The 24570-nt window shown below is 37.4% G+C and overlaps 1 protein-coding gene across 5 annotated transcripts in view; it reads left to right on the top strand.

The window, feature by feature from the left end:
• Positions 1-24570, top strand: part of RBBP8 (RB binding protein 8, endonuclease) — a 43827-nt gene that overhangs the window by 6977 nt on the left and 12280 nt on the right. For all 5 annotated transcript variants that reach the window (XM_082045062.1, XM_082045061.1, XM_082045063.1 and 2 more), the window contains 11 exons: positions 1400-1442; positions 6090-6185; positions 10673-10785; positions 12532-12607; positions 17139-17308; positions 18753-18854; positions 19918-20015; positions 20643-20770; positions 21708-22590; positions 22677-22803; positions 23923-24020. In XM_082045062.1, the coding sequence (XP_081901188.1) occupies positions 1400-1442; positions 6090-6185; positions 10673-10785; positions 12532-12607; positions 17139-17308; positions 18753-18854; positions 19918-20015; positions 20643-20770; positions 21708-22590; positions 22677-22803; positions 23923-24020 (1934 nt within the window). The remainder of the gene's footprint in view (positions 1-1399; positions 1443-6089; positions 6186-10672; positions 10786-12531; positions 12608-17138; positions 17309-18752; positions 18855-19917; positions 20016-20642; positions 20771-21707; positions 22591-22676; positions 22804-23922; positions 24021-24570) is intronic.

Raw genomic sequence — 24570 nt, 5'->3', positions numbered from 1 at the left:
AAAAATGCAGCCTTTAAGTAACTAGTTTGGTTCCTCCTGAATTGAGGTGAGAGGGGAGATAGTGTTACCTGTAGCACAGTACTGGGCCTTTTGAGCTCTGCCTCTTCAATTTGTGGCTCAGGTTGCCAGTGTTACAATTCTAAATACTTGCTGAACAGACTACCTGTTCATACAGGAGATGCATTGTTGTGCAGCTTCATTCCTTCCAATGGGCGTGGAGCAGCATTAAAGCACGCTTTATAGGGGTTCTAATTGCAGATGCCTAATTGACTTGATGAATAGCATCTACTTAAAAAAATAACCCCTATTTCTATGCTGATCTGCATGATAGAACATAACATCTCACAGGTGTTGAATACTTACAGATAAAAGGAATTTTGCTATATTTGCTAGGAACTTTTTTTTTAAAGTAGTCACTGTGCATTTTTACCTCATCGTCTCACTGGCATCTTGTAGCACTCTGTGGCATGAGTTCACTGAGGCTCTGAATGTTACTTTGTCTGTGGCCTAAAGAGGGAGCCTCCTCAACCAAGTAGTTTACCCCTTTGAGATGTTCCCAGTTGAGTGTGATAGGGGAGAGAAAAAGGTCTGTTAGCTGCCTTAACCAACATTTTCAATTGTAAGATGTTGTATCGGGTATATGTATATTGTCAGAAGTTTTATTAAAAGTGTTCTGATTTCATAAGTTTACCATTTTATCCTCAATGATTAATGGATTTGCAAGAAGGCTTACAAGACACCTCATATTCTCCTCCTGAGAGCATCAGTTGTGTTTGCAAACCTTTTTACATCTGTACAGACATATGTTTAGGAGTGTGTGGGCCTTGGTGGGAGAAAGGCCACAGATTAACTATCATTCCTCAGTCCACCTTGAGAGGGTTCCAAAGAAGCTTTGGCTGCGAGGGTCTGGTAGCTTACCTCCAATAGTCTAGGTTGGCCTTTTGTGTTTTGAAGCCTTGAATCATCCATTTTTAATGTTTCCTTTTTGCATATACATTGTAATATATTTTTCAGTTCAGTCATTGGATACTACATTTCAACTGTTGAATTATGCATGTATGTGTACACTGAACATATTTTATGCTACTTGTGTAGACATAGTCAATGAAAATAAATGGGCAGTGCTTGGTATTTACAAGGGGGTTTTTTTAACCTGTTTAAGTGGGAATCCGTGTGTTTGTTTAATAAGCCCCTGTTTCCTAGGATCATAATATCTGTGTTTGTTTCCAAGATCCTGTAGAACATACTCAAGAAGTCCAGAATGAACCATTTTCTCTCAAAATTAGTGGCATTTTTTTCTCTCTTTTGCAGATGTTATTGGTGAGAGGAGAGTTGGTTTATTGTTTCACTCATTTTGTTGAATCAGAATTCTATAACATATTTTATTTCAATTTTTCAGGCTTACAGCTGAAAATATCCAAGTTGAAAAAGGAAAGATGCTTGTAAGTACTCAAACTAATGATTTAATTTATTAAATGAGAGTCTGAGTACCATTAATGGGCCATAATTCTTGTAAGATCCATTGAGGTTTCATGGGTTCTTCCTTCAGACATGTACAAAACTCTGCTCTTCTAGTAATTCAGCTGAAGTCATCTGAAGATACATGTAACTCTTTATAGGGTGTGGAACCTGAACACTAGGTTTGCCTTCCTTGAACAAATGACTGGTACAAAGTTTTCTCATATATGGTATTTCTAGGATACCTGTCAAGATGTTGACGTTTCTAATATGAAAGACAACTAGTAGACATTTTAAAATGGAGGTTGAATCTTTAAAAGAGAAATGACAAGACAACAGGCCAACTTTTTAATTTTTTTTTTTTTATTTTTTGCTACATTTGCCTTTAGTGTTGTGTCTTAAGTCATGTTTCAGTCATTCAGTAAAGATTCTGGTAATAACCTTGCTAATTTTCAGTGAATACTTATATTTTAAGGCACATGTGACTTCTTTTGCAGTCATTATTTGACACTAAGTTTTAGTTCTGTTCATTAGAAGCAATTCAGGGGAAAAAAATATGAACTACAAGATTTACATGTGCAGTAGAATCACAATATGTATTTACAACATTAAATCAGCTTTTAGTTTCCTTCTGCTGACTGAAGCCATGTTTAATGGAATTATAAGAGATATGCTAATGTAATTCCTTATTCAAATTTTGACTTCAGGTTTAATTATATTAATATTATGTTAATATTATGTATGAAATGTATTATGAGTTGCACTTTATAAAGTGCTGTGTAGGAGGGATAAAAATAAATTACTTGATCTTTTTCCACTTTGGAAAACAATATAATTATCTTAGGTATGTTAAAGAAATTAAATGCTTCTTAAAATTAGCAAAAAAGCTGCAAATTAGCATTCCCAGCATTGCCATCTGAAGTTGAAGATATGCAATCTGAGTTTTAAAGTGTAGCCACAGTGCTCTCAAGTGTAGTTTGTGCTTCTTCAGAAATAACGTTTCTCTCATCATATAGTCAGTTTTCTTCCTAATTAATTCCTATTAGATTTTTCAGCTGTCTCTTTTTTTTTTTTTGTTACATTTTTGAAATTCTATAAGCAGGAAATAACCTTCCCCTAGTCTATAAAAACAAGGTCATCGTGTGGGGTTTTTTGCACTGTAGTAACTCAAGCAATTCTCTAGCATTTTGATAGTTCTTCTCTAAACTCCCTGATGTGCTTATATTCCTGGTTGTGAGGGAAACAAAGTTGTCTTTCTGTAGGAGTAAATTCCCTCTAGTGGAATCTGTCTTTCCTTTTCCTGCAACCTGAAGCATCTAAATGCATTTTAAAATGAGACTGGCATTTCAGGTGTAATTTAATTGTACTACAGTACATACTTTACTTGCTGTCTAATTTTATAATAACAGTTCTTCTACACTTATACGGGTGTCTCACTTCTAGGGAAGTTGTTCTTGTTTCTTTTCACTAGCCATTTGGAAGAATTTCAGTTGTATAATGCCTATGTTTGCTCCCTTCCCTAGATATCTTTTTCGTTTTTGTTTATCCTTTGTAGTGCTCAAACCTCCTCTGAGCTTCTATTTTGCTAATTTCAGTTAAATGTCACCCATTTTGCTGACATTTGATTATCCGCAGTAGCATTTCGAGCCTGTGCAGTATTGTGTTTTCTGATATTTCAGCTGCATTCATACGTATCTCATCTATGGAGGCTATAGATAATTGCCTATGGTTTTGACTTTTATCTGATGCTTGCTGAGCAGGTGCAACAGTGTTTTCTTTGCACTTTCTGGGAACTAAAGGCTGCAGAGAAGCTGCTAGAAGGTAGCAGTGACAGCTGAAGGAACAGTTCAGGATAGGATCACAAAAGGAAAGATTAGTCACTTCCACAACAGCATCCACCTTATTCTGGTACCATCAGGGTTCCCTTCATTTACTAAGCAATTGATCAACTCTACAGCAGGGTTTACAATCCCAAGAGTACCTGTGTGGCTAGCTCTTGTTTCCCCCACATATGCATCTGCTCCTCAGGATCCAGATTTGTAAGCTTTCATGTCGCTTCTTGTTGAATATGTAACATTAATACAACAGAGTGTATACTATTTGCAGCTGCAATTTAATTGTGTGTAAGAGTTCACAGATTATTTTTTTAAAAGTGTCAATGGAGTCCTGTTGCTTATTTTGTCTATTGGTGAATTTTTAATCAATTGGAAATATGAGCCTGTGAAATATGTGAATGTTATCAAGACTTTAGGTTCAGGGTGTACCATGGGATTTTGCCATATCTTTAATTAAAATTAGTATATGTGTTGTTTACATTTTAAAGATATTCTTTCTGAACATTAAGAATTATATTGCACTGTCACAAGGAATGTGTTTATGTTAGTAGATGAAATTATGTTTGGTTATTAGATTGACATTCAGTTAGCAAATATTTGCTGCTATGTTTTATACTTACAAGCTACACTTTCCTGGAAAAATCAATTTATCATCTTGTTATTTTGTATGTATAATTCAGAAATGAAGTAGTTATTTCATTTTTAATCTAAATGGATTAAATTATCTCTTGCTGTTAATTTAACCTGGTGTGTCATAAAAATGTCTGAAAACCTTAAATTTGTCAGTTAATTTTCTAGATGATTAATATTATCAGTGATGTGACTGAACACATACCAAATGGTTTAATTATTGTTTGCTGGAAGCTTTCTACAGTTACCACATTGTAGATAAAATACTCTTACATAGGAGGTCTTGTTCTTCTTGGTGCATCTGAATACCTGAGGTTTAGTATTTCAGACTTGGTAATCAGCTGACAATGAACGCCTTATTTTGTACCCCACTTCAGCACTGGAGTTAATGACTTGTAAATGCCAGGTCAGAGACCGTTCATTACTCAGAGTGCCTTCATAGCCAAAAATGTCTGTCATGTTTATCAGGTGCGCTGGAATACTAAAAACCAAAAAACCTGTTTCCTTCTTGTCATTTTATTCTTACTGTGATATTTTACAGGGTTTAGGCTGAAGGCAAGGAGTATTACTGTATGTCAATGTCTCTTGTTTTTTGTGTAGGGTGTTTTTTTTTTTTTTTTTTGGCCAAATAATTCCATAGAATGTCTTAAAGGTAGCTTGACAAAAGATTTTAAAATCTGATATTTTAGGCCTTCTGTGAATAGCATGTTTTATGCCATAGACATCAGAAAAATACAGACTGCTTTTGTCAGAGTTCAGATTTTGCCATCGGTTGGCTGTACTTGGTTGATGAACTGAGGTAACAGAACTCTATCAGAACTTTAACACTTTGTCCTTCTAAAATGAAAGAAATCTTAAAAGGCCCTCCATGCTGTTTGCATGTCATTGTTTTATATGTTATATATGCAGCTGAAGATGATAATATTGGTCTGACTGGTAGTACAGAGAAATAAAATACGTGTTCTTAAAATTCAGAATTAATAAAATATGCCTGTGATTGTACACTGTGGAAGCTTCTGGCTGTCCCATTCGCTTTATGACCCCGATAGTTAATTTCCTGTATTACTCTAAAACCAGCAATATGAAAATATGTTTGACAACCCTATCTTAAAGGGTCAGTGCCAATTTAAAAGTATGTTTGTGTAAAAGAATTGCATCAACAAATTAGTAAATATATTTTTATTTCCTGTTGTGTATATGTGCTTAGCAGCTTTTTGTCAACTAATTTCATGACTTCCTCAAATAATCCTTCTCAGGCACACTGAAAACAAACACCCACTTTCCTGGAATATACAAAGGATTCCATGGTAACAAGAACAGCTGGGAATACTTCTCAGAAATTAGTCATTGTCGTGTTTCATAGATTCAGCTGCTTAGCTTCTACTGGAAGTTAATTTCCTTGTAGAAAAAATTACATGCTTTTTGCTCATACCTTGTTTGTATTTAAAGAAGTCTTGTCATCTGATAATAGAAGTGAGGGGAGCTAAAAACGGAAAGATAATGTTACTGCTTTTGCTTACGTCTTTTTAGAAGGAAATGTTCTTTGTTAATTAAATAATCCTAGATTTTAGAGTAGTTATTTTCCCCAAGATCTTCTGAGTTTTTGGGGAAGAGAGGTCTCTTGCTTTTATTCATATTATAGGAATCCATGTTCTATAGACTCTGAGAATTGCTTCTTGAGGAACTAAACCTCTAATGGATCTAAAGGCTTATCAGAGCTTTACACAGCTAGTGTGGTTTGCCACACCACAAGATGCACTCACTCCTCTGACAAGACCTAAATGACCTGATTGTGAGAGCTGAGCTGCAAAATCAAATAAGAGATGAGCTTGAGTTTACATTCCCTGAAATTGTTGCTTGAATACTATTAGCTTTTCTGCCTTGACTGTCATCAACTCTAGTTTTTATCCTAAGCAAAAATCAGCTTTATCAACAGAAACCCAACTGTAATATGAATTAGAAACTAGTTCTTCATTTCCTAACTCAGACATTTCTAAATTACCATTCATCAGAAACGCTTGCTTAATTTATCTTCAACTCATTTTGTGCTGATGATAATCACATTTCCCAAGAATATGAAAGAAACAAACCAGAGAGAATTCTCTATTGAAAACCTAATAGCTGTAATTTAAAGCTAGAACTAACTTTTTCTCTATTTGATTTTAGGGATGCAGAAAGGCTTGAAGAGTTTTACACCAAGAACCAACAGCTCAGAGAACAGCAAAAAGCACTTCATGACACTATCAAGGTTTTAGAAGACAGGTGAAGTAGCATCCTTTATCTTTTGGGTTTGTTGTGTTCTCTTCTTTCAGAGTAGCTCTGGATACTTTCGAAGTTGTTTGGTTTTGTTTGTAATTTTTAAAATTTGGTTTGGTGTCTTTTGTTTGTTTTTTGCTGTTTTTCATAAACCAGTCCTTTTCTAATGCAATTCAAATAGTGTGTTTAAAGAAAAGTGTAGAATTTAGATTCTTCCAACTGCATTATTTTTTTTGTTATTTTGTTATTTTCGAAGTGCTTAGCTTGCTTAGTTCAGTTAAGATGAACAGAAGTTAAATAGATCAGCTTGGAAGGGAGGTGGGCATTTTAAGGCACTTTTTTTCCCATCCATTTTTGTAGAGTTAGGTTTGATATTGATCGAGATGTAATACAAATACAAAACTCAAAGGCAAAATATATAATATACTTTGAAACTCATGCAAGAACTCGCTAGGAAATCTTTCAGATTTGGAGGGGTCTTTTTCCTCAGTTGTCAGTTTTACCTAAATTTAATTGCAGGTTCTGTCTTTTGCCTTCTTTTGGACTTAGACATTCTGATCACCTTTTGACCCATTCTGCCTTTCACTTATTTGTTCCTTTTTAATCTGGTATCACAGTATCACAGTATGTTTGGGATTGGAAGGGACCTCAAAAGATCATCTAGTCCAATCCCCCTGCTGGAGCAGGAACACCTAGGTGAGGTCGCACAGGAACATGTCCAGGCGGGTTTTGAATGTCTCCAGAGAAGGAGACTCCACCACTTCCCTGGGCAGCCTGTTCCAGTGCTCTGTCACCCTTACTGAGAAGAAGTTTCTTCTCAGATTTAAGTGGAACCTCTTGTGTTCCAGCTTGATCCCATTACCCCTTGTCCTATCATAGTTTGCCACCGAGAAGAGCCTGGCTCCATCCCCATGGCACTCACCCTTTATATATTTATAAACATTAATAAGGTCCCCCCTTAGTCTCCTCTTCTCCAAACTAAAGAGACCCAGCTCCCTCAGCCTTTCTTCATAAGGGAGGTGCTCCACTCCCTTAATCATCTTGGTTGCCCTACGCTGGACCCTCTCCAGCAGTTCCCTGTCCTTCTTGAACTGAGGGGCCCAGAACTGGACACAATATTCCAGATGTGGTCTCACCAGGGCGGAGTAGAGGGGAAGGAGGACCTCTCTCGATCTACTAACCACCCCCCTTCTAATACACCCCAGGATGCCATTGGCCTTCCTGGCCACAAGGGCACAGTGCTGGCTCATGGTCATCCTCTTGTCCACCAGGACCCCCAGGTCCCTTTCCCCTACACTGCTCTCTAATATGTAATCTCCCAACCTATACTGGAACCTGGGGTTGTTCCTGCCCAGGTGCAGGACTCTACACTTGCCCTTGTTAAATTTCATTAGGTTATTCCCCGCCCAACTCTCCAGCCTGTCCAGGTCCCGCTGGATGGCAGCACAGCCCTCCGGCGTGTCAGCCACTCCTCCCAGCTTGGTGTCATCAGCAAACTTGCTGATAGTACACTCAATTCCCTCGTCCAAATCGTTAATGAATATATTGAATAATATTGGCCCCAGCACTGACCCCTGAGGCACTCCACTAGATACTGGCCTCCAACTAGACTCCGCACCATTGACTACCACTCTCTGGCTTCTCTCCCTAAGCCAGTTTGCAACCCACCTCACTACTCTATTGTCTAGACCACACCTCCTCAACTTAGCTGTGAGGATGCTGTGGGAGACTGTGTCAAAGGCTTTACTGAAGTCAAGGTAGACCACATCCACCGCTCTGCCATCATCCATCCACCTTGTTACATTCTCATAAAAGGCTATGAGGTTGGTCAAGCATGACCTACCCTTGGTAAAGCCATGCTGACTGCCCCTAATAACCCTCTTATCCTTGATATGCCTTGAGATGGCACCAAGGACAAGCTGTTCCATTACTTTCCCAGGGACAGAGGTGAGGCTGACCGGTCTATAATTACCCGGGTCCTCCTTCTTGCCCTTTTTGAAGACTGGAGTGACATTTGCTTTCCTCCAATCCTCGGGCACCTCTTCCGTTTCCCAAGACTTAGCAAAGATGATGGAGAGCGGTCCAGCAATGACTTCAGCCAGCTCCCTCAGCACCCACGGATGCATCCCATCTGGACCCATGGATTTATGAATGTCCAGACTATTTAATTGCTCCCTAACCCAGTCCTCATCAACTAAAGCAAACTCCTCCATTGACCTGGCTTCATCCGGGGTCTCAGGGGTACGGGGCTCCCCAGGACAGCCTCCGGCAGAGTAGACAGAGACAAAGAAGGCATTCAGTAATTCTGCCTTCTCTGTATCTTCTGCCACCAGGGCACCCACCCCATTCATCAGTGGGCCTACATTGCCTCTGGTATTAGTTTTATCTGCTATGTATTTGAAAAAGTTCTTTTTGCTGTCCTTGACTCCTCTCGCCAGCTGTAATTCTAAGGAGGCCTTGGCTATCCTAGCTGCCTTCCTACATCCTCTAACAGCAGCCTTATATTCCTCCCAAGTGGCCAGCCCCTGCTTCCATGACCTGTAAACTCTCCTCTTCTGCTTGAGCATACCCAACAGCTCCCTATTCAACCACACAGGCCTCCTGGCTCCCTTCCTTGACTTCCTACATGTGGGGATGCTCTGATCCTGAGCATGGAAGAAGCAATCTCTGAATGCCACCCAGCTACCTTGGGCCCCTTTTCCTTCAAGCAGTCTTGCCCATGGGATTTCCCCCAGCAATTGCTTGAAAAGGCCAAAGTTAGCCCTGCTGAAGTCCAGGGTTGCAATTCTACTTGCTATTCTGTTCCTGCCACACGAGATGCTGAACTCCACCATCTCGTGGTCACTGCAACCCAGGCAGCCCTCAACCTTTACTGCTTCGACCAGACCCTCCTTGTTAGTGAGGATGAGATCCAGCAGTGCACCTCTCCTAGTCGGCTCCTCCATCATCTGCATGAGGAAGTTATCATCAATGCACTGGAGGAACCTCCTGGACTGTGTCTGGCTGGCTGAATGGTGTAGCAAAACAAAACCAATAGACATGAAATTACAGTGCATTTTTTCTTCTTTTAAAAATAACTGGTTTGGAAAGCGTACATTAAATTTGCTGCTAATAGGCTCTTCAGAAGCTTTCTGGGAACAGGAGATCATTACATAGTAAATTATTTTCCCACATTCCTATGCTACTTCAAATTTTAGAGCTCTGGTAGTCAAATTTTGCATTCAGCTCTGTTTCTCTGTGAAGGGCATTTAGAGATAAACTTGTACCCATACAGGTAATAAACTTTCACACCATGTAGGTAGAGAGACATTTGCAGAGTGGATCGATTTTTCTAATCCATTAGCAGATGAAGTACTCATATTGCAGCAAACAAGAAGAGTATTTAAAGTGGTTTAATACAAAGAAATGATAAAACTGTGTTTATTACACAGCTAGTTAGATAAGCTGGTATGAAGAGGCATTTCAGTATTATATTCTTTCCATAATTCCACAATATTAAAATACCCATAAACCAAGATGGCTTTTACTTCCAGTATTCAACTGTGACATTGGAAACTTAAGTGTTTTATTTGGGGTTGTGGAAGTTCGTTTGTTTGTGGATTTTTGTTGTTGGTTTTTATTGTTTTTCTTATTTTTGTTTGATGTTTTTGGTTGTTTGTTTTTTTAATACTACAAGTGCTAGCAGCAGCAATGCAAGACCAACTGGTCTCTTATTTAGCAGGCAAAATAAGGTCTGGTTTATACTTCAGTAAAGCTGTTAGTTTTTTGTTCTGTACCAGAAATAAATATACTTTGGTTATCACCTGTAAAATGAACACACATTTCATTGCACAAATTAATGTGTCAAGTTGGATGGAGTGATCATAACAAGTCCTTTTCTGATAGAGGGTGAGCTTTAAACAGCTGATCTAAACCATTAGGGACAGTGGAGGCAATGCCTTACATGGACTTTTGAATCTGCTTTTAAATATTGGTGTCTAGATAAAGGATTTCACATTTGCTTGGTATTTGTTACAGAGTGAACTTACTATTTGTCTTTTTATTGCTTTGCTTAATGGAAGTGATATAGCCTTCTTAGATGAAGGAGTAACTGTATTTACCGAAATGCTTTTACTTATTTGTGTTTGCTTGAATGAACTGTACTTATAATATATGGTAATGTATAGATGACAGTATTCTTAGTAGGATACCTCACAAAAGCTTTCACTGGCAAGGTGTAGCATGCTCCACTTTAATAAAGTAATGCATGTTGCTTTAGAAGTATCCAGTAGCTACAGGCATTTATGCAAACGTTACTCTGTGTAGTATTAGACTGTTCAGAAATCTCAAAATATTGCTATGTCAACATATAAAACCAAAGTACTTAGTGGCGTTCTGCATAGTTGTCAGAAATTGTCTGGTTTTCATTGTTCGAAAGGCCAGTTAAGTGTGGATATCTGCTTCATGTGTGCAATATTTTCTTAACAGAGAGACTTTTTTTTCTTTTATTTTAGATTAAGAGCAGGATTATGTGATCGTTGTGCTGTAACCGAAGAACATATGAGAAAGAAGCAGCAAGAGTTTGAAAATATACGGCAGCAGAATCTTAAACTTATCACCGAGCTTAGTGAGTTTTATCCATGAGTCTCAAGACAAAACATACTATTTTGTAAACTACTTCTTAATTAATTCCTGTAACTTGATATGATTTATATATGGTGTGTTCAGTAAGCTCAAGAAGTTCAGTTGGGCTATACTTAACTCTACAGTCTGAAAATATGCAACATACCAATTACTAGTCATTTGACCCACCTTCTGAGATTGAAGTGCTGATACTGGAAGTGAACTGACGTGGAAAATCTTACAGTGTGAAGTAGCTACTTTAGATAAAATGTGGATGCTTCTGTTTATTCCTACAGCTAAGGCATAGAATTACTGACTGCCAGCTTTCCTAAGTAAACCCTGATTTCAAAAGTAACCGGTGATCACAAAGCAGCAAGTTCAACCAGAAGTTCCCTGGGTCCGGCCTGTGTTCCGTAGTTGGTCTTTGCGCTTAACTGCAATAACCCATAACCTTCACATAATCCTCTGAAGCCACGGAAGAATTGCTCTACACCAAGCAGCTTGTAGCCAGCTCTTTTTGAAATCAGGAAGTAGTACATATGGGACAGGCAAAAATAAACTATTTTTTGTAGGTGCCAAGAAGGCTGGAGAAAATAAATTCTTAATAAAGAGAGTTTGGAAAAATTAGTTGTATGAAGTACTAACTAATACAGGACAGGATTTTAAAATGTTAATTGTATTTTTACCATTATTTTGTATCGTTTAATAGTCTTGCTTGATCCAGAACAAGTAGGCATTCAGTGAGATTTAAAATATGGGAAATGCCAGACACAAGAAATATCTTTTCAGTGCTTAATTAAATTATAGAAATATTAGAATATATACTAATATAGAATACATTAATTTTTCAAAGACTCTTACTATTGGATATTTACTCAAGGATTCACAATATTTTGATTAACAACAAAAAAGGTACAAACAATCTCTAGATAAAGCTCTGTGCCATAAAAATCAGGGTGAGACCTTTTAGGTACAAATCTTCTTGAACACTGTCTTGAACCCAAATCCATGGATTTGGTTGAGATCTATATGACAATCTATGTATTTCCTGCAACCAGCAAAAAAGTTCAGTCAAGAATAATCCAGAAGTGAAATACAGAACAAAAAAAAATAAGAACAAGAAAATAAAAATTAAAGTGAATCAAGAAGTTGGAAGCTATCACTACGTTGTTTTGAGACAGCCTGGAAAAAAAGCTGAAGGTGATGCAATAAGCTAGTGTGAAGTACAGGCATAATTAACTGGAAATTGGGAAAAGTAAAATAAAATTTCTGACTTCTCTCTCTTAAATTCCAAAATATTCACCTGATTTTTAAGAATTTTTGGGTTTTTTTCCATTCTCTCCAATTAGCTGGTCGCTTCAGTGGCTAAAAGCAAATTCTAATTACTTTAGACTTCATAGGCTGCCTTCAAGCTAGGGAAGCAATTTTGTCCATGGAGCTGAGTGAGCAATTCATTCATCTTTACAACACAATCTCACTTGTATGTACATGGGCAAAACTAATTAATGATTGTGTAGAACTAACGTGATCCAGTAATTTTGATACCTTTGGCTTTTCTAACACACCGTTTTACAACATTTTAGTGACTGGCTTGGAAATTCCTTTTAGTAAGCCATAGGGAGGGTGTATGGTATTATGTTTTAGAATTGGTTCCGTTTCCTTAAAGGACTTGATAAAATTAGGTATGTTATGATGTTAACATATGTGCACTGATTCTTTTTTTTTTCCTTTTTTCTCCTATAAATTGCAGTGAATGAAAAGAACAACTTACAGGATGAAAATAAAAAGATAACTGAACAGTTCCAGCAATTACAGAAGGAGTTAGAGTAAGTTTTGTGGTTTTTTGGATATTCCCCCCCCTCATTCCTCAGTAGTAATGTCTGGGGATATAAATATCAGCTTTTAAGCCTTTTTAACTTGAGTTTCCTCTTTGGTAATAGACTGTGAAAACAGTCTGCTGCCACTATAATAGCATAAAACTAGCATCTTCGTATTGTGCAGATATTTTACTTTCTTTTAACTGCATGCATCTTTTTTTTGAACAGAGAAAAATTGTTCATAGAAATTCTGTTTGACTTCATGATTGTTCAGGATTATTCTGGTCACAGTGAATAGCAAAGCCTCACGTTTTATCCGTTTATTCTGCTGTTGATTCTTTACCAATTCTTTCCTCCTAGGTTAACTAGAAAAGTAGATGCTCAGCTAGTCAACAAGTGCCAGGATCTTGCAATCAATTTAAAAAATAAACTTATTATAATTTGTAAAAGAAAAAAATAGTACATTTTGAAAGAAAGCCGTAAGAATAATGAGCTACAAATTGACTGTCAAATTATAATCTGACATGATAGCAAGAATGTGCAATATAATGTTGTAACTATATGCAAATATGGTGCACTGTGCAAAGCAGGGATGGTGATACTTTGTTAGAATCACGGAATCATTTTGCTTGAAAGAGACCCTGAAGATCAGCTAGTCCAACCATAACCTAACTCTAGCACTAAACCGTGTCCCTAAGAACCTCATTTAAATGCCTTTTAAACACCTCCAGGGATGGTGACTTCACCACTTCCCTGGGCAGCCTGTTCCAATGCCTGACAGCCGTTTCTGTGAATAATTTTTTTTCTTAATATCAAATCTAAACGTCCCCTGGTGCAACTTGAGGCCATTTCCTCTTGTCCTATCACTTGCTACTTGGGAGAAGAGACCAATACCCTCCGTGCTACAACCTCCTTTCAGGTAGCTGTAGATGGCAATAAGGTCTCCCCTCAGCCTCCTTTTCTCCAGGCTAAACAGCCCCAGTTCCCTCAGCTGCTCCTCATCAGACTTGTGCTCCAGGCCCCTCACCAGCTTTGTTGTTCTCCTCTGAACTTGCTCTAGTATTTCAATGTCCTTCTTATGATGAGGGGCCCAAAACTGAATACAGGGTTCAAGGTGAGGCCTCACCAGTGCCGAGTAAGTGGCACAATCACTTCCCTAGTCCTGCTGGCCACACTATTCCTGATGCAAACCAGGATGCTGTTGGCCTTTTTGGCCACCTGGGCACACTGCTAGCTCATATTCAGCCAGCTGTCAATCAACATTCCCAGATCCCTCTCTGCCAGGCAGCTTTACAGCCACTCTTCCCCAAGCCTGTAGCACTGCCTGGGGTTGCTGGGTCCTGCTCTTGGGTCACAACACTTGACCTTGTTGAGCCTCATACAGTTGGCCTCAGTCCAACAATCCAGTCGGACCAGATCCCTCTGTATGGCCATCCTACTCTCCAGCAGATCAACATTCCCACCAAATTTGGTGTCATCTGCAAACTTACTGAGGGTGCACTCAATCCCCTCATCCAGATCATTGATGATGAAACAGAACTGGCCCCAATACTGAGCCCTGGGGAACACCACTCGTGACTGGCCACCAATTGGATTTGGCTCCGTTCAACACAACTCTTTAGGCCCAGCCCTCCAGCCAGTTCTTTATCCATCGCAGAGTGCGCCCATCCAGGCCATGAGCTGCCAGCTTCTCTGGGAGAATGCTGTGGGATACAGTGTCAAAGGCTTTACTAAAGTCCAAATACACAGCATCCACAGCCTTTTCCTCATCTACTGGTTGGGTCACCTTGTCATAGAAGGAGATAAAGTTGGTCAAGCAGGACCTGCCTTTCATAAACCCATGTTGACTGGGCCTGTTCACTTGGTTTTCTTGTATGTGCCACGTGATGTCACTCAGGATGATCTGCTCCATGGCCTTCCTCAGCACTGAGGTCAGACAGACAGGCCTGTAACTCCCTGGATCCTCCTTCTGTCCCTTCCTGTAGATGGGCATCATGTTTGCCAAATTCCAGTCAACTTGTGTAGCTGTGATCTGTTGTCATCTGAAACTTACGTCAGTTTTGACTCTCTGAACAAGCTGCATGCTGTGTGGGGAGAATGGGACAGGATGTGTGGCCTTGATATATTTTCTGCTTGTAATGTTTTCTTGTCTTTGTCAGAAAGTAACTTGGGTAGAGAAGTAAAACAACTTAGATTTCAGTTCAGAATTACTGTGGTCCTGTTCCTTTGTATTTCTTGGTTTGTCTCTCATCATTTACACCTTGATAATCTTTTTTCTGTATGCATTTAATCTTCTCAGAGTAATATATTTCATGACCCTAGGAGTACTCCTCTTTAATACCAAGTAGTAAAAAATTTCTATATGCCTCCCACTATGTAATTGTTTTTTAATAATGGTTCTATACAGCTTCACAGCAGTTAAGAGGTGACATTAAAAAAAATTGACACCAGACAGATCCATCCAGATGTCTTAGTTTGATCTCCAGTCTTGTAATTTAGTTTCCAGTAAAAATCTCCAGCCACTGTAGGAAAGTTGGTAATGACCAATGTAGCACTTAACCATGTAACATGCAGAGTAACTAACTTATTTAAATAGGTGCAGAGCTGAGTAGATAAACAGTAATTAACAAGAGTAGTCCTGCTATTTGTAGTAGAGCTACTGCATTGAGCTATAGTCATGTAACTTTATTTAGAACAAACAGCTTAGATCAATATAACATAACCACCTAGATGCAAGGTACCAGATTATTTCTGGTGCATGATAAGAAATCAGATTTTTGCAATCTTCTGTATTTTGTTACCAAAGTTTAGTATTTTAGGAAAAGAAGTCTAAATATCCTTTATAAAATTGAAATCAATTAAATTATAGAAGAGTTGTATTATCCGATCCTTTATCGGATTAGAGTTTCATTATCTGCGGACAGAAACAGCACGGAAATTTCTGCAAAAGCATTTCCTGGGGTCTCAGATAAATGTTTCCAAGATTCTGAAATCATGTATTATATATTTATGATGTATATTTGGCAGTTTCTTAACTTGGTAATTTTTTGTGGTGGTATGTAGGAACTACCTGTTGGCTTGCACAAAAGTGAGGTACAGAAAGATACATTTATAGTAGGCTAATTTGTCATACAAGGCCACGTGTGCTAGAAAATGTGAAGAGAATTGTAACAGCTAACTTCAGTTTGCAAAGTAACTGGATTAATTTATTGGTCTGCTGTTTATTTTGGTTTGTTTCTTAAGATGATCCAAGTAGGTGATACAGTTTTCCAGTTATGGTGCTTTCTTAGTAAATGTGCTAGAAAAGAGGAATTACAGAATCGTACAATAGGATTCATCCAGACTTCAGAGCATCAGTGCATCAATGTTTGTCATTAAGTCTTCAAAGTTAGTCATGGTAAAAAGCCTACCTGCAAAAATGCTTTTTGTCTCAAGCCAGGCAGCTTTCTACAGTTTCCCCTTAACTTATTTTATATAAGATCTTGTGGTTCATTTCAATGTAAGCAAAAATATATCCATATTTCATCTTCTTCCCTTGCATCAAAACCTTACATCCTTCCCTTCATAGTTAGGAAATGATTTTTTTGGCCCATGTTTTCTCTTGAGAGTCATAAGGAAAAGTGCTACTGCAGAAAGATGACCAAGCAGGATGAGTTAGATTTCCTTGTGTTTTTCTTTTACTGTGTCCTCCATTTCTCACTACCAGCACCATATGACAGGTAGCAATGCCCTTATTAAGTACTAAATAAACTCTTTTTAAGTTAAAGGAACAGAAATTAATGTGTTTTTTGTTGTTACTTCCTTACTATGTCTAGATAGAGTTTTTGGAGAGAAAAGACATAGTTACTTGTTATACTAATTTTTATATACTGCAACATTTTTATATTCTGCAACATGCTGTTAGAGCTGGCTGTGAGAGAAAAGAAGCTTCATAACTTGTGGTTTACGTTACTTGTTTTACATGGTTTTCATTGCTTTTTACACTCCTCTCTGAAGACCTTTTTGGGGTGAATAAGAGGTATCATACAATGGTCTGGAGAGGGATTGTTTTTAATGTAGTGCAGTTCATTACCATTTAAAAAGCTGATGACCATTTCCAAAAGCTTTTGTTTTGTATTTACAACAGTTCTTGGGTATGCAGGGCCTTCCAAACAGGGAGGGAGACACTAGTCCATCCATTTCAGCTTTCTTTCATTCAAGTAGCACATGCTTCAGAGGACAAGCTAGAAACTCTATAGTCCCTGGTTTCTTCCAGGGAGAAAGTCTTCCATAGTGCAGTAGCTAAACAGTGACTTCAAATGTGAAGAACCAGAGTTGTATGCTGGTTTTAGGCTTGATGGAGTAACAGTGAATTTGTTGCTAGTTGTGTCTAAAAACTGTGTTCTAGTATTACTTTCTTTACACTGCGGTGTTATTAAGATGGCTGTATTTTCTAAATTGTTGCTTTCTTGAACCATATTATTGTGTCCTGCTTACTGAAATAAAAAAATAAAATCTTGCTGACTTGAGGTTTTATTTGACCACCTAATTTGGTCTTCAGGGAGCAAAAGCAACAAGCAGTGGAATTAAAAGAAGGAGTCATTCCAGATTCTCCAGTTCTGACTTCTTCATTTTCTCTGGTTAATCGTATGAGAAGAAAAAAAGAGAACAGGCATATCCGATACACAGAACACACACAGTCGGATTTGGAACTTGTGGAAAGCAACAATGGTAAGAGTATTGTATTTTTTAATTAATTTGAAAATATATTTTTGAATGCTAAATAAAAAGATAATGTATAAATTTGATTGCAAAGAGTGGAAAAAAACCTTGTGTGTTTTTTTGTTTGTTTGGCTCATTTCCATAATTCCATTATGCCATTATTCCATTATACCATAATACATGAGTTGGGGAAAAATGTCTTTAACAGTAACTCTTATATCAGCTCAAAGCTTATCTCAGCCTCCCACTTATCTTCATCCACATGCAAATATAACAGTTTTCCAACCCATATCTGTGCTGTAACTCCAAACGTAATAAAAAATAAAATCTGTTAGGGTTTGAATTGTGCCTATCGCTATGTCACCACCTAGTGGAGAGTGAAAGAAATGTTTTGCCCCATTCAGCAATTCTGCAATTAAAGTAATACTGAAACTGATAAATTTCTAATTCTAACAGCTGCATGATCCTTCTTTTTCTAGTACTGATACACTGTGAGGATTTGTTCTGTGTCTAAGTCCAGAAGTATTGTGCACACTTGGTTTCCAAACTTCAGTCTGTAATGTCATAGAAATAGTTCTAATGTATTTTAACTATAACAAATATTTTTGTGAAACAAGGGACTTTGGGCTTGTACTTTAGTGATACACAGGAAATATGATAAACTGTCGAGGTGCTCTTAATATGTTAATTTACCTTGTCAAATAAAAAAGGTATTTTAAATACTATGCCATTACATCTAAATAAAAGTCTTGACTAAAAGCTTCTTTCCAATAATGAAAATAGCACAACTGCGGGGTGAAGAGAGTAGGGTGGTTATTCAAGCCCTTTATTTTGTGTATGTAATTTTAATGCTGTGAATAGTTTCTCCTTTCTGAACATACCTACTTCTCTCCATCTTTATATATAAAAAAATGAGCTACTAAATAAAACCAAAGTTAAATATGTGAGAAATAAATACCTATCACAGTTAATGACTATGAAAAGCTGTTGGTGTCTAGATAGAAAGAACTACATGGCACTAAATTAGCCATGATTCAAGTCTCAGGGTTTTTACCTTTTCATTACCTTAGCTGATGCAGAAAGTTATTCCACTTAATGGTTTACTCTGTAATAGTTTTGTTGCCATATTAACAGGGGAAATATAGATTGAATACATACTTTATATGTGGTCAGTATAAAAAGTGATGTAATTACACGTCACTGTTTAATGAATGACTGGCTGGGCTCATGTTTATGAGATAGAGGATCAATATGAAATATTTGTGACTAATTTGTCATAGTGATATCTCAGAATAAAAATAATCAGATGTGTTTAGATTACTGGATCTAATGACATATCAAAATTCACATTCAAGTGCTTTTAAAATCAGGATCATGGTCTGTATTTACACAAAATTATCATAACAGGATACCTAATTTCACTGTTTGAGAATGTTTCTACATTTTCTCCTAGAGTTTGGAAAAATTCCACTGTATTCCACACAAGTGAACAGTCACCATGGAGAAGAGATACTAGTGGCAGACACCTGTGATCCACAACTGTCCCCTGTACCAAGTAAGTGTATTGATTGATTTAGTTCTAATTCCATTTGAAATAAGGCAAAAATATTGTAAAATGGAGGGTTCCTCAACAGGTGAGGGTTCATCTTTACACAAAGGTGCCAGAAAAAGGATATTATGTTTAATCACAGAATTGCTGCTGAAATGCCTGTCTGGTGATGCCTGTCTGTATGCCCCTCGATCATGTATCATAGCATCAGGGCTTAGAAACAAGAAATAAAAAGAAGCTCAATGCAGCGCTTTCTGCAGATGTCTTAAAATATAAGGCTTATCCAAGTGTCTTACATCTGATTTTCCAGCTGTATGGGAGATAAACATTCTGAGAATTGCACTTACTGTCTGACATCAATATGTAACATTTAGAAAGGCATCTGTTAATTATTCCTCTTTTTTTGCAGTTGTGAATTGGTACAAGTCTTTCTGCGTAAACACTTCCTTGACAAGAACTTTCTGTCACCCTGATTTTTTCTCTGTGAAATATTTAACTATAAATGGCTGAGAACTGGCATTTTGAAATTGTTCGTGGATGTCAGGGTTGTGTTGGTTGTAGTTTTTGTATTTTCCCATCACATTACCTTGCCCAGTTTAATAAACTGAGTAATGTTAAACCACTGAAAGAAGGGAAATTCATCTATTGCTTTTCTAATAAAAATATAAGGAGGATAATTGTAAGTGTACTCTAGGAAATATGCATCTTACTATAAATATACTTTTTCACTGTACTGTGTGCTTTTCTCAGATTTTTCATGCCCTGGACTGGGAGTCTGAAAAGCAATTTTTACGTTGGCTTGTCTTTGTATTTTAGTTTTGGGGAGCTGTTTCAAATTGGAAGACTATTTTTCTGTAATGAGACAGCAGTTTGCTCTCATCAGAAATTCCTCTTCTGCCCTCCTTCTCCACTTAGCACTTCCAGATAAGACTTTTATCTGACACAGGTGAAACTATTTATGATTTTAATTTGTGATCTTTTTAGTTCTGTGCTTGTACCATCTGCGTGAGTTGAGTAAGATATTATAATGTGTATGTAACTTACTGTGAACTTCTTTCTACTCGTATAGATAAACTAAGGATGGGAGGCTATCCTGTGCCAAAGCCATCTTTTAACTTGGCTGCAGTCGTGGCAGAAACAATTGGACTTGCTGTTCAAGAGGAATCTGTAAGTAGTATTCCCAGATATCTTACATAGTCAGTTTTTTGTGCCAGTTGTTTCTGAAAACAGTATGTTTCTCTTTTGCATTAAAATTCTGCAAAAGTATTCCAAGTTGCAATAACCTCTCTTTGGCTTGCTTTTGCTTACTCATTACAGAATTACTTTAGCAAGAAGAGATATCTGTGCTGACCTGTCTGGGGGTTGGGGAGGAGGGCAGAGGCACATTTCCTACTTGTGTGTACAACTTTCAAGTTTGACTAAGACATTGGACTAAACACTTGGGTCTGCCAAACTCCCATTGTGCAGCAATCTTGTCTAAGACACTAAAAAATATTGTTTGGTGACTCAGGTGAGATTGTTTAAAACTTTTGCTTGGTAACTACAGTGAAAGTGATAGTATGCAGACTATTTGTATGTGTGTCTGCATTTGAATTATGATTTATTTTTCTCATTTCCATAAGATTTCTATAAAGCTGTTGATCAAAATTTTATCTCCTTTTTAACTTTTATTTGTTTTCAGTTTTAAATATTTCAATTTGAATGGGTCTTCAGAATATTTATGTGCAAACCTAGCATATTTCTAGTTTTTAATTCTCACACTTCCTTTCTTCATTTTTCTTCACCACTTGCAAGGAGTCCCAGAGTGTGCTAAGTCCTCCCCGAACTAATACTGTTATGAGCCAGGCCCCAGAGAGCACGCAGTCTGAAGACTCAAGAAAACATTCAGCTTCTGAATCAAGAAATGATGACAACAATTTAGGGTGTGTTTCCACTTTGTTATAATAATATTGTTTTAATCAGGCTTATACGAAGTTCTAGTTTTAGTAGAATTTAAAACCTTACAGCAGCTTCCTTTAAAGGTACAGACATGGAAATAAATATTTTCATATTATATGTGCTTCTTGCAAGTAAATAACATTAGAAGCAGAGGAACTGATAAAATGTAAAACTGTGGACTTTGACTTCATTATCAAACTTTTGATTTGGGATTTCTGCATACTCAGTCCCTCCCTCACTGACTTCTTGTTATTGCAAGGTATCTTCTGAGGCCCCTAAACCTGGGGATAAAGAGGCCTGGAGCTGGAGTAGAAAAATGATCATAAAACTTTTCTGCTGACTAGATGACCTAGTGGTTGACTGTAGCCATTCCCACTCTCCTCAGGATGTTGTAGTCTTAACTGAATTTTTATTAGCTTCTATTTTTTCGCTTAAATGTATGTTTTATTGATGTCAAGTGAAAAACAGAGTACCTGAAAGAAGCTTGCACATTTTTCCTTCACTTGCAGAAGTTATTGTGATTATAAGATCTATGCAAGAATCTAGATAGATTGCTATCACAACCATTCTCACTTTCTTCCATTTCACATTGAAAGGTAGGGAGTCCTTTGGTAGGAGAGATGCCTAGAAAAGCTTCATTCTGTCCTTGGTTCTCAGTGGCATGTGGGGCAGACTTTCACACCATATTAAAATGAAGAATAAGTCTGTTTTGTGAGCCTTTTACAGCTCTAAGTACAACAGTACTTACTTCTAGGAAAAAAAAATCCCTTTTATTTTTCCTCCAGTTTTGAGTTAATACTAGCAGCTCTAACGGCTTTAAACCAAATCACTCATAGGAAGCTTGTAATTTTTCTATATCCCTTTCTATATCTCCTCCCAGCCCGCTGTGTACACCAGAAAAATCTCTCTCATTGTGTTTAGTCTTTCAGATCCATCTCAGAACACTCCGCCACATGTTGACTGGGATTCTCAGGTAGCTTCTCCTGTTTTTGGAGCTTCTAGCAGTATGAAGAACAACTCAAGTACAAGCCATATGCCTTGTATTTTAGATTCAGGATTGAAGCCTAATCTCAAAACCAACCTCTTCAACAATCCTTCCAGTTCCAGACCTCATAAAAGTAGATCAAAATCTGAAGATGTTGCTTTTGTTGCACCACTAAATCTTGGAACTGAAATCAACTCAGTTATCAGCCAGGCCTCTATCAATAGGCAAATGGTTGTGAAGAAGAATAATGAGGCTGTAACCTGTGTTGGAAACACTTGTGCAGCTAAAAATGAGGCAATCAAGAGCGATTTCCTTCTCGTACACCAGCGGCAGTTAGAAAGCCGGTGTGCTAAGAGAAAGAAAGCTGAAGATGAACATGCAATTCGCTGTGAAAAGACATCCTTCAACAAAGAGAACTCTGTGCCCTTTCAGTCAGACATTCCGCATATGAATGGGGAACACACAGTTGATAAGCCCTTGGATCTCTCTGATCGCTTCTCTGGAGTTCGTTGTCAAGAGAAAAAACAAGCAAATGAGGAGACCTGTAAAAACAGACTGAAACAGGTGACTCTGCATGACATTTTTTCACAGCTAGAGAAACCCGTTCCTGAAGGTTCATCATCCGTTCAAAATGCCAACAATGAGAGCTGTTTGTTTGGCAGAGATTTACAAGAGGAATCCTATGTACAAGAGGCAATGCTGGGAAAACCATTCCCAGATAAGAAAATGCAGATCCAAATGAAAGAAGAAGTTCCTCCCTTCAAAATTGCACCACTGTTAAATTCTGCAGAGACAGAGCAACTTTTTGAAGATGTGAAGGTATGCTTTTCTGTCATTTTTTTCCTTCTCCTTTGAAATATTATATTTAAATTTTAGGAAATAGTAAAATTGCAATATGTTGTTAGGTTGCCAGTGGCCATGTACCAAATAGAAAGAAAACAAGGACAGGACATGGAGAGTCTGAACCTGCATCTGTACTTCAACCAAACCCTTGTAGACTATCAAAAAATAAAGTACTGCAAAATGAACAAGGTAACTTGATGAAAATGTTCCTTTTATTGTCCCTTGCCCCACCAGCCTGTGCTATGGTTGAACAGAATTTTTCATATCATCTTCTTTCCCACTTTAATAACTTTCTCTTTTCTGCTTCTAACTTAGTCTTATTCTGTTCAAGTCTTCTCAAGATCACCTCCACATTTTACATCTGCATCTTCCTGTTGTTCTTATGTCACTATATTATAAATATATTGTTGGCATTCAACTGTAAACTTGACAGGGTGGGAATCTTGTTCTTTCTTGTTTATTTAGCATTCTTGTTTACTGCAGCATATGAATACTGAAATAATATCTCAGGAAGTTTAAACTGTCGATATCAAATGTCTGAAAACTGTACTTACGTGTAAAGATAAACCATTTTGTTAATATTTTTCACGATTCCTGATGATCTCTTAAATAAATTTGTACCTTTAGTGATAATGAGCAGATGCTGCCAATAGTCTTCCTAGAAGTTGTATCTTCTTTCTTGTTAAGTGGTCCCAGTCTCAAAACTTATTTTTTGAATTGAGGTTGTAGAATCACTGCTTCTGTACTCCTTAGTTGAGTTGTTACACTGCATACTTTATTTAGAAATACTTGCATTATGAATTAAAAAAAAAAAAGTGTCAGCAGTTGCTGTGGCCATGTAGCATAGAACCTAAACCTCTAATTCACAGGTAAATCAAGAGCCACCTCTGGAACAATGACCAGACACACTTTTTTACTCTTCTGTGTTCTAAGAACTGACTTTCATATTCTTATTGTTCTAATGTCTTACATCCAGTATTAATACTACTTGATTTACACAGTACAGAGATTCTACCTGCCAGAGTGTTTTATGGCTATTCTAGTCTATGTATTAGGTACTCCATACAAACACAAAGGTGTGGTATGCTCCCTGAATATGACAAAAAACTTAAAGTTCTATTTCTAACTCTTCTGACAAAATATGATTCACACCAAATGAGCCTCTCTGTTGTTTGAGAAAAAACAATCCCTAAGCCCAAAGATGAATTGATAAAAGGAAAGCTAACTTTTTATTTAGACACTATAGAATGCTGTTGCCAGAAGTGGATTTTGATTATTTGTCTTTCTTGTCATATTCTTGGCATCCAGACCTGAAAGATAAACCTTTAGAAAACCTTCAGTGGAGCATAGACCCAGGAGCTGACCTTTCACAGTACAAAATGGACATTACTGTGATTGATACAAAGGTAAGCTCATGTAACAAATCTGCATGTTCTATGATATTGAAAAAAAGCCTAAAAAAGCAGTATTATGAACTTTATTCTGGGCAGACCAAAACCACTTTCTAACAAATCTAAATTCAGCTCATTTTGTATTTGTTTGCACTCCAGATATATTTGTTTATGCATAGTACACTACAGCTATCCTAAAAAATTCCCACTATCTGGTCGCATTTGATAAACTTATCCGGGTGGCTCCTCAGTATGAAACTGATGCATTTGGGGGGTGGTTTGAGGTTTCTGTTAAGACAAAAAAGAAAAAAAACCCTTAATCACATTATTTTTCTTGTGAAAATGTTCATGGTGATCTCTCTTCATGTTAAGTAATAGCAAATATGCAGAAAGTGACTATTATCTAGCTTTGAGTTGAGTGCAGGTTGGTTATTAGGACCTCTGAGAATTTTGCTGAAGTCTGTTTGTTTTGTCTTACTCAAAGGCTGTCTTAAAATGTACTAATTTCACTGGTCTTTAATTTCTGTATGTTTCATTATTTTTTTATATTTGTAGAATTTAACAT

This window comes from Streptopelia decaocto (assembly GCF_964273445.1).
Source record: "Streptopelia decaocto genome assembly, chromosome: 2".
Taxonomy (NCBI): domain Eukaryota; kingdom Metazoa; phylum Chordata; class Aves; order Columbiformes; family Columbidae; genus Streptopelia; species Streptopelia decaocto.
The sequence above is the reverse complement of the archived record's forward strand: the minus strand, read 5'-3'. Positions and strand labels throughout refer to the sequence as shown.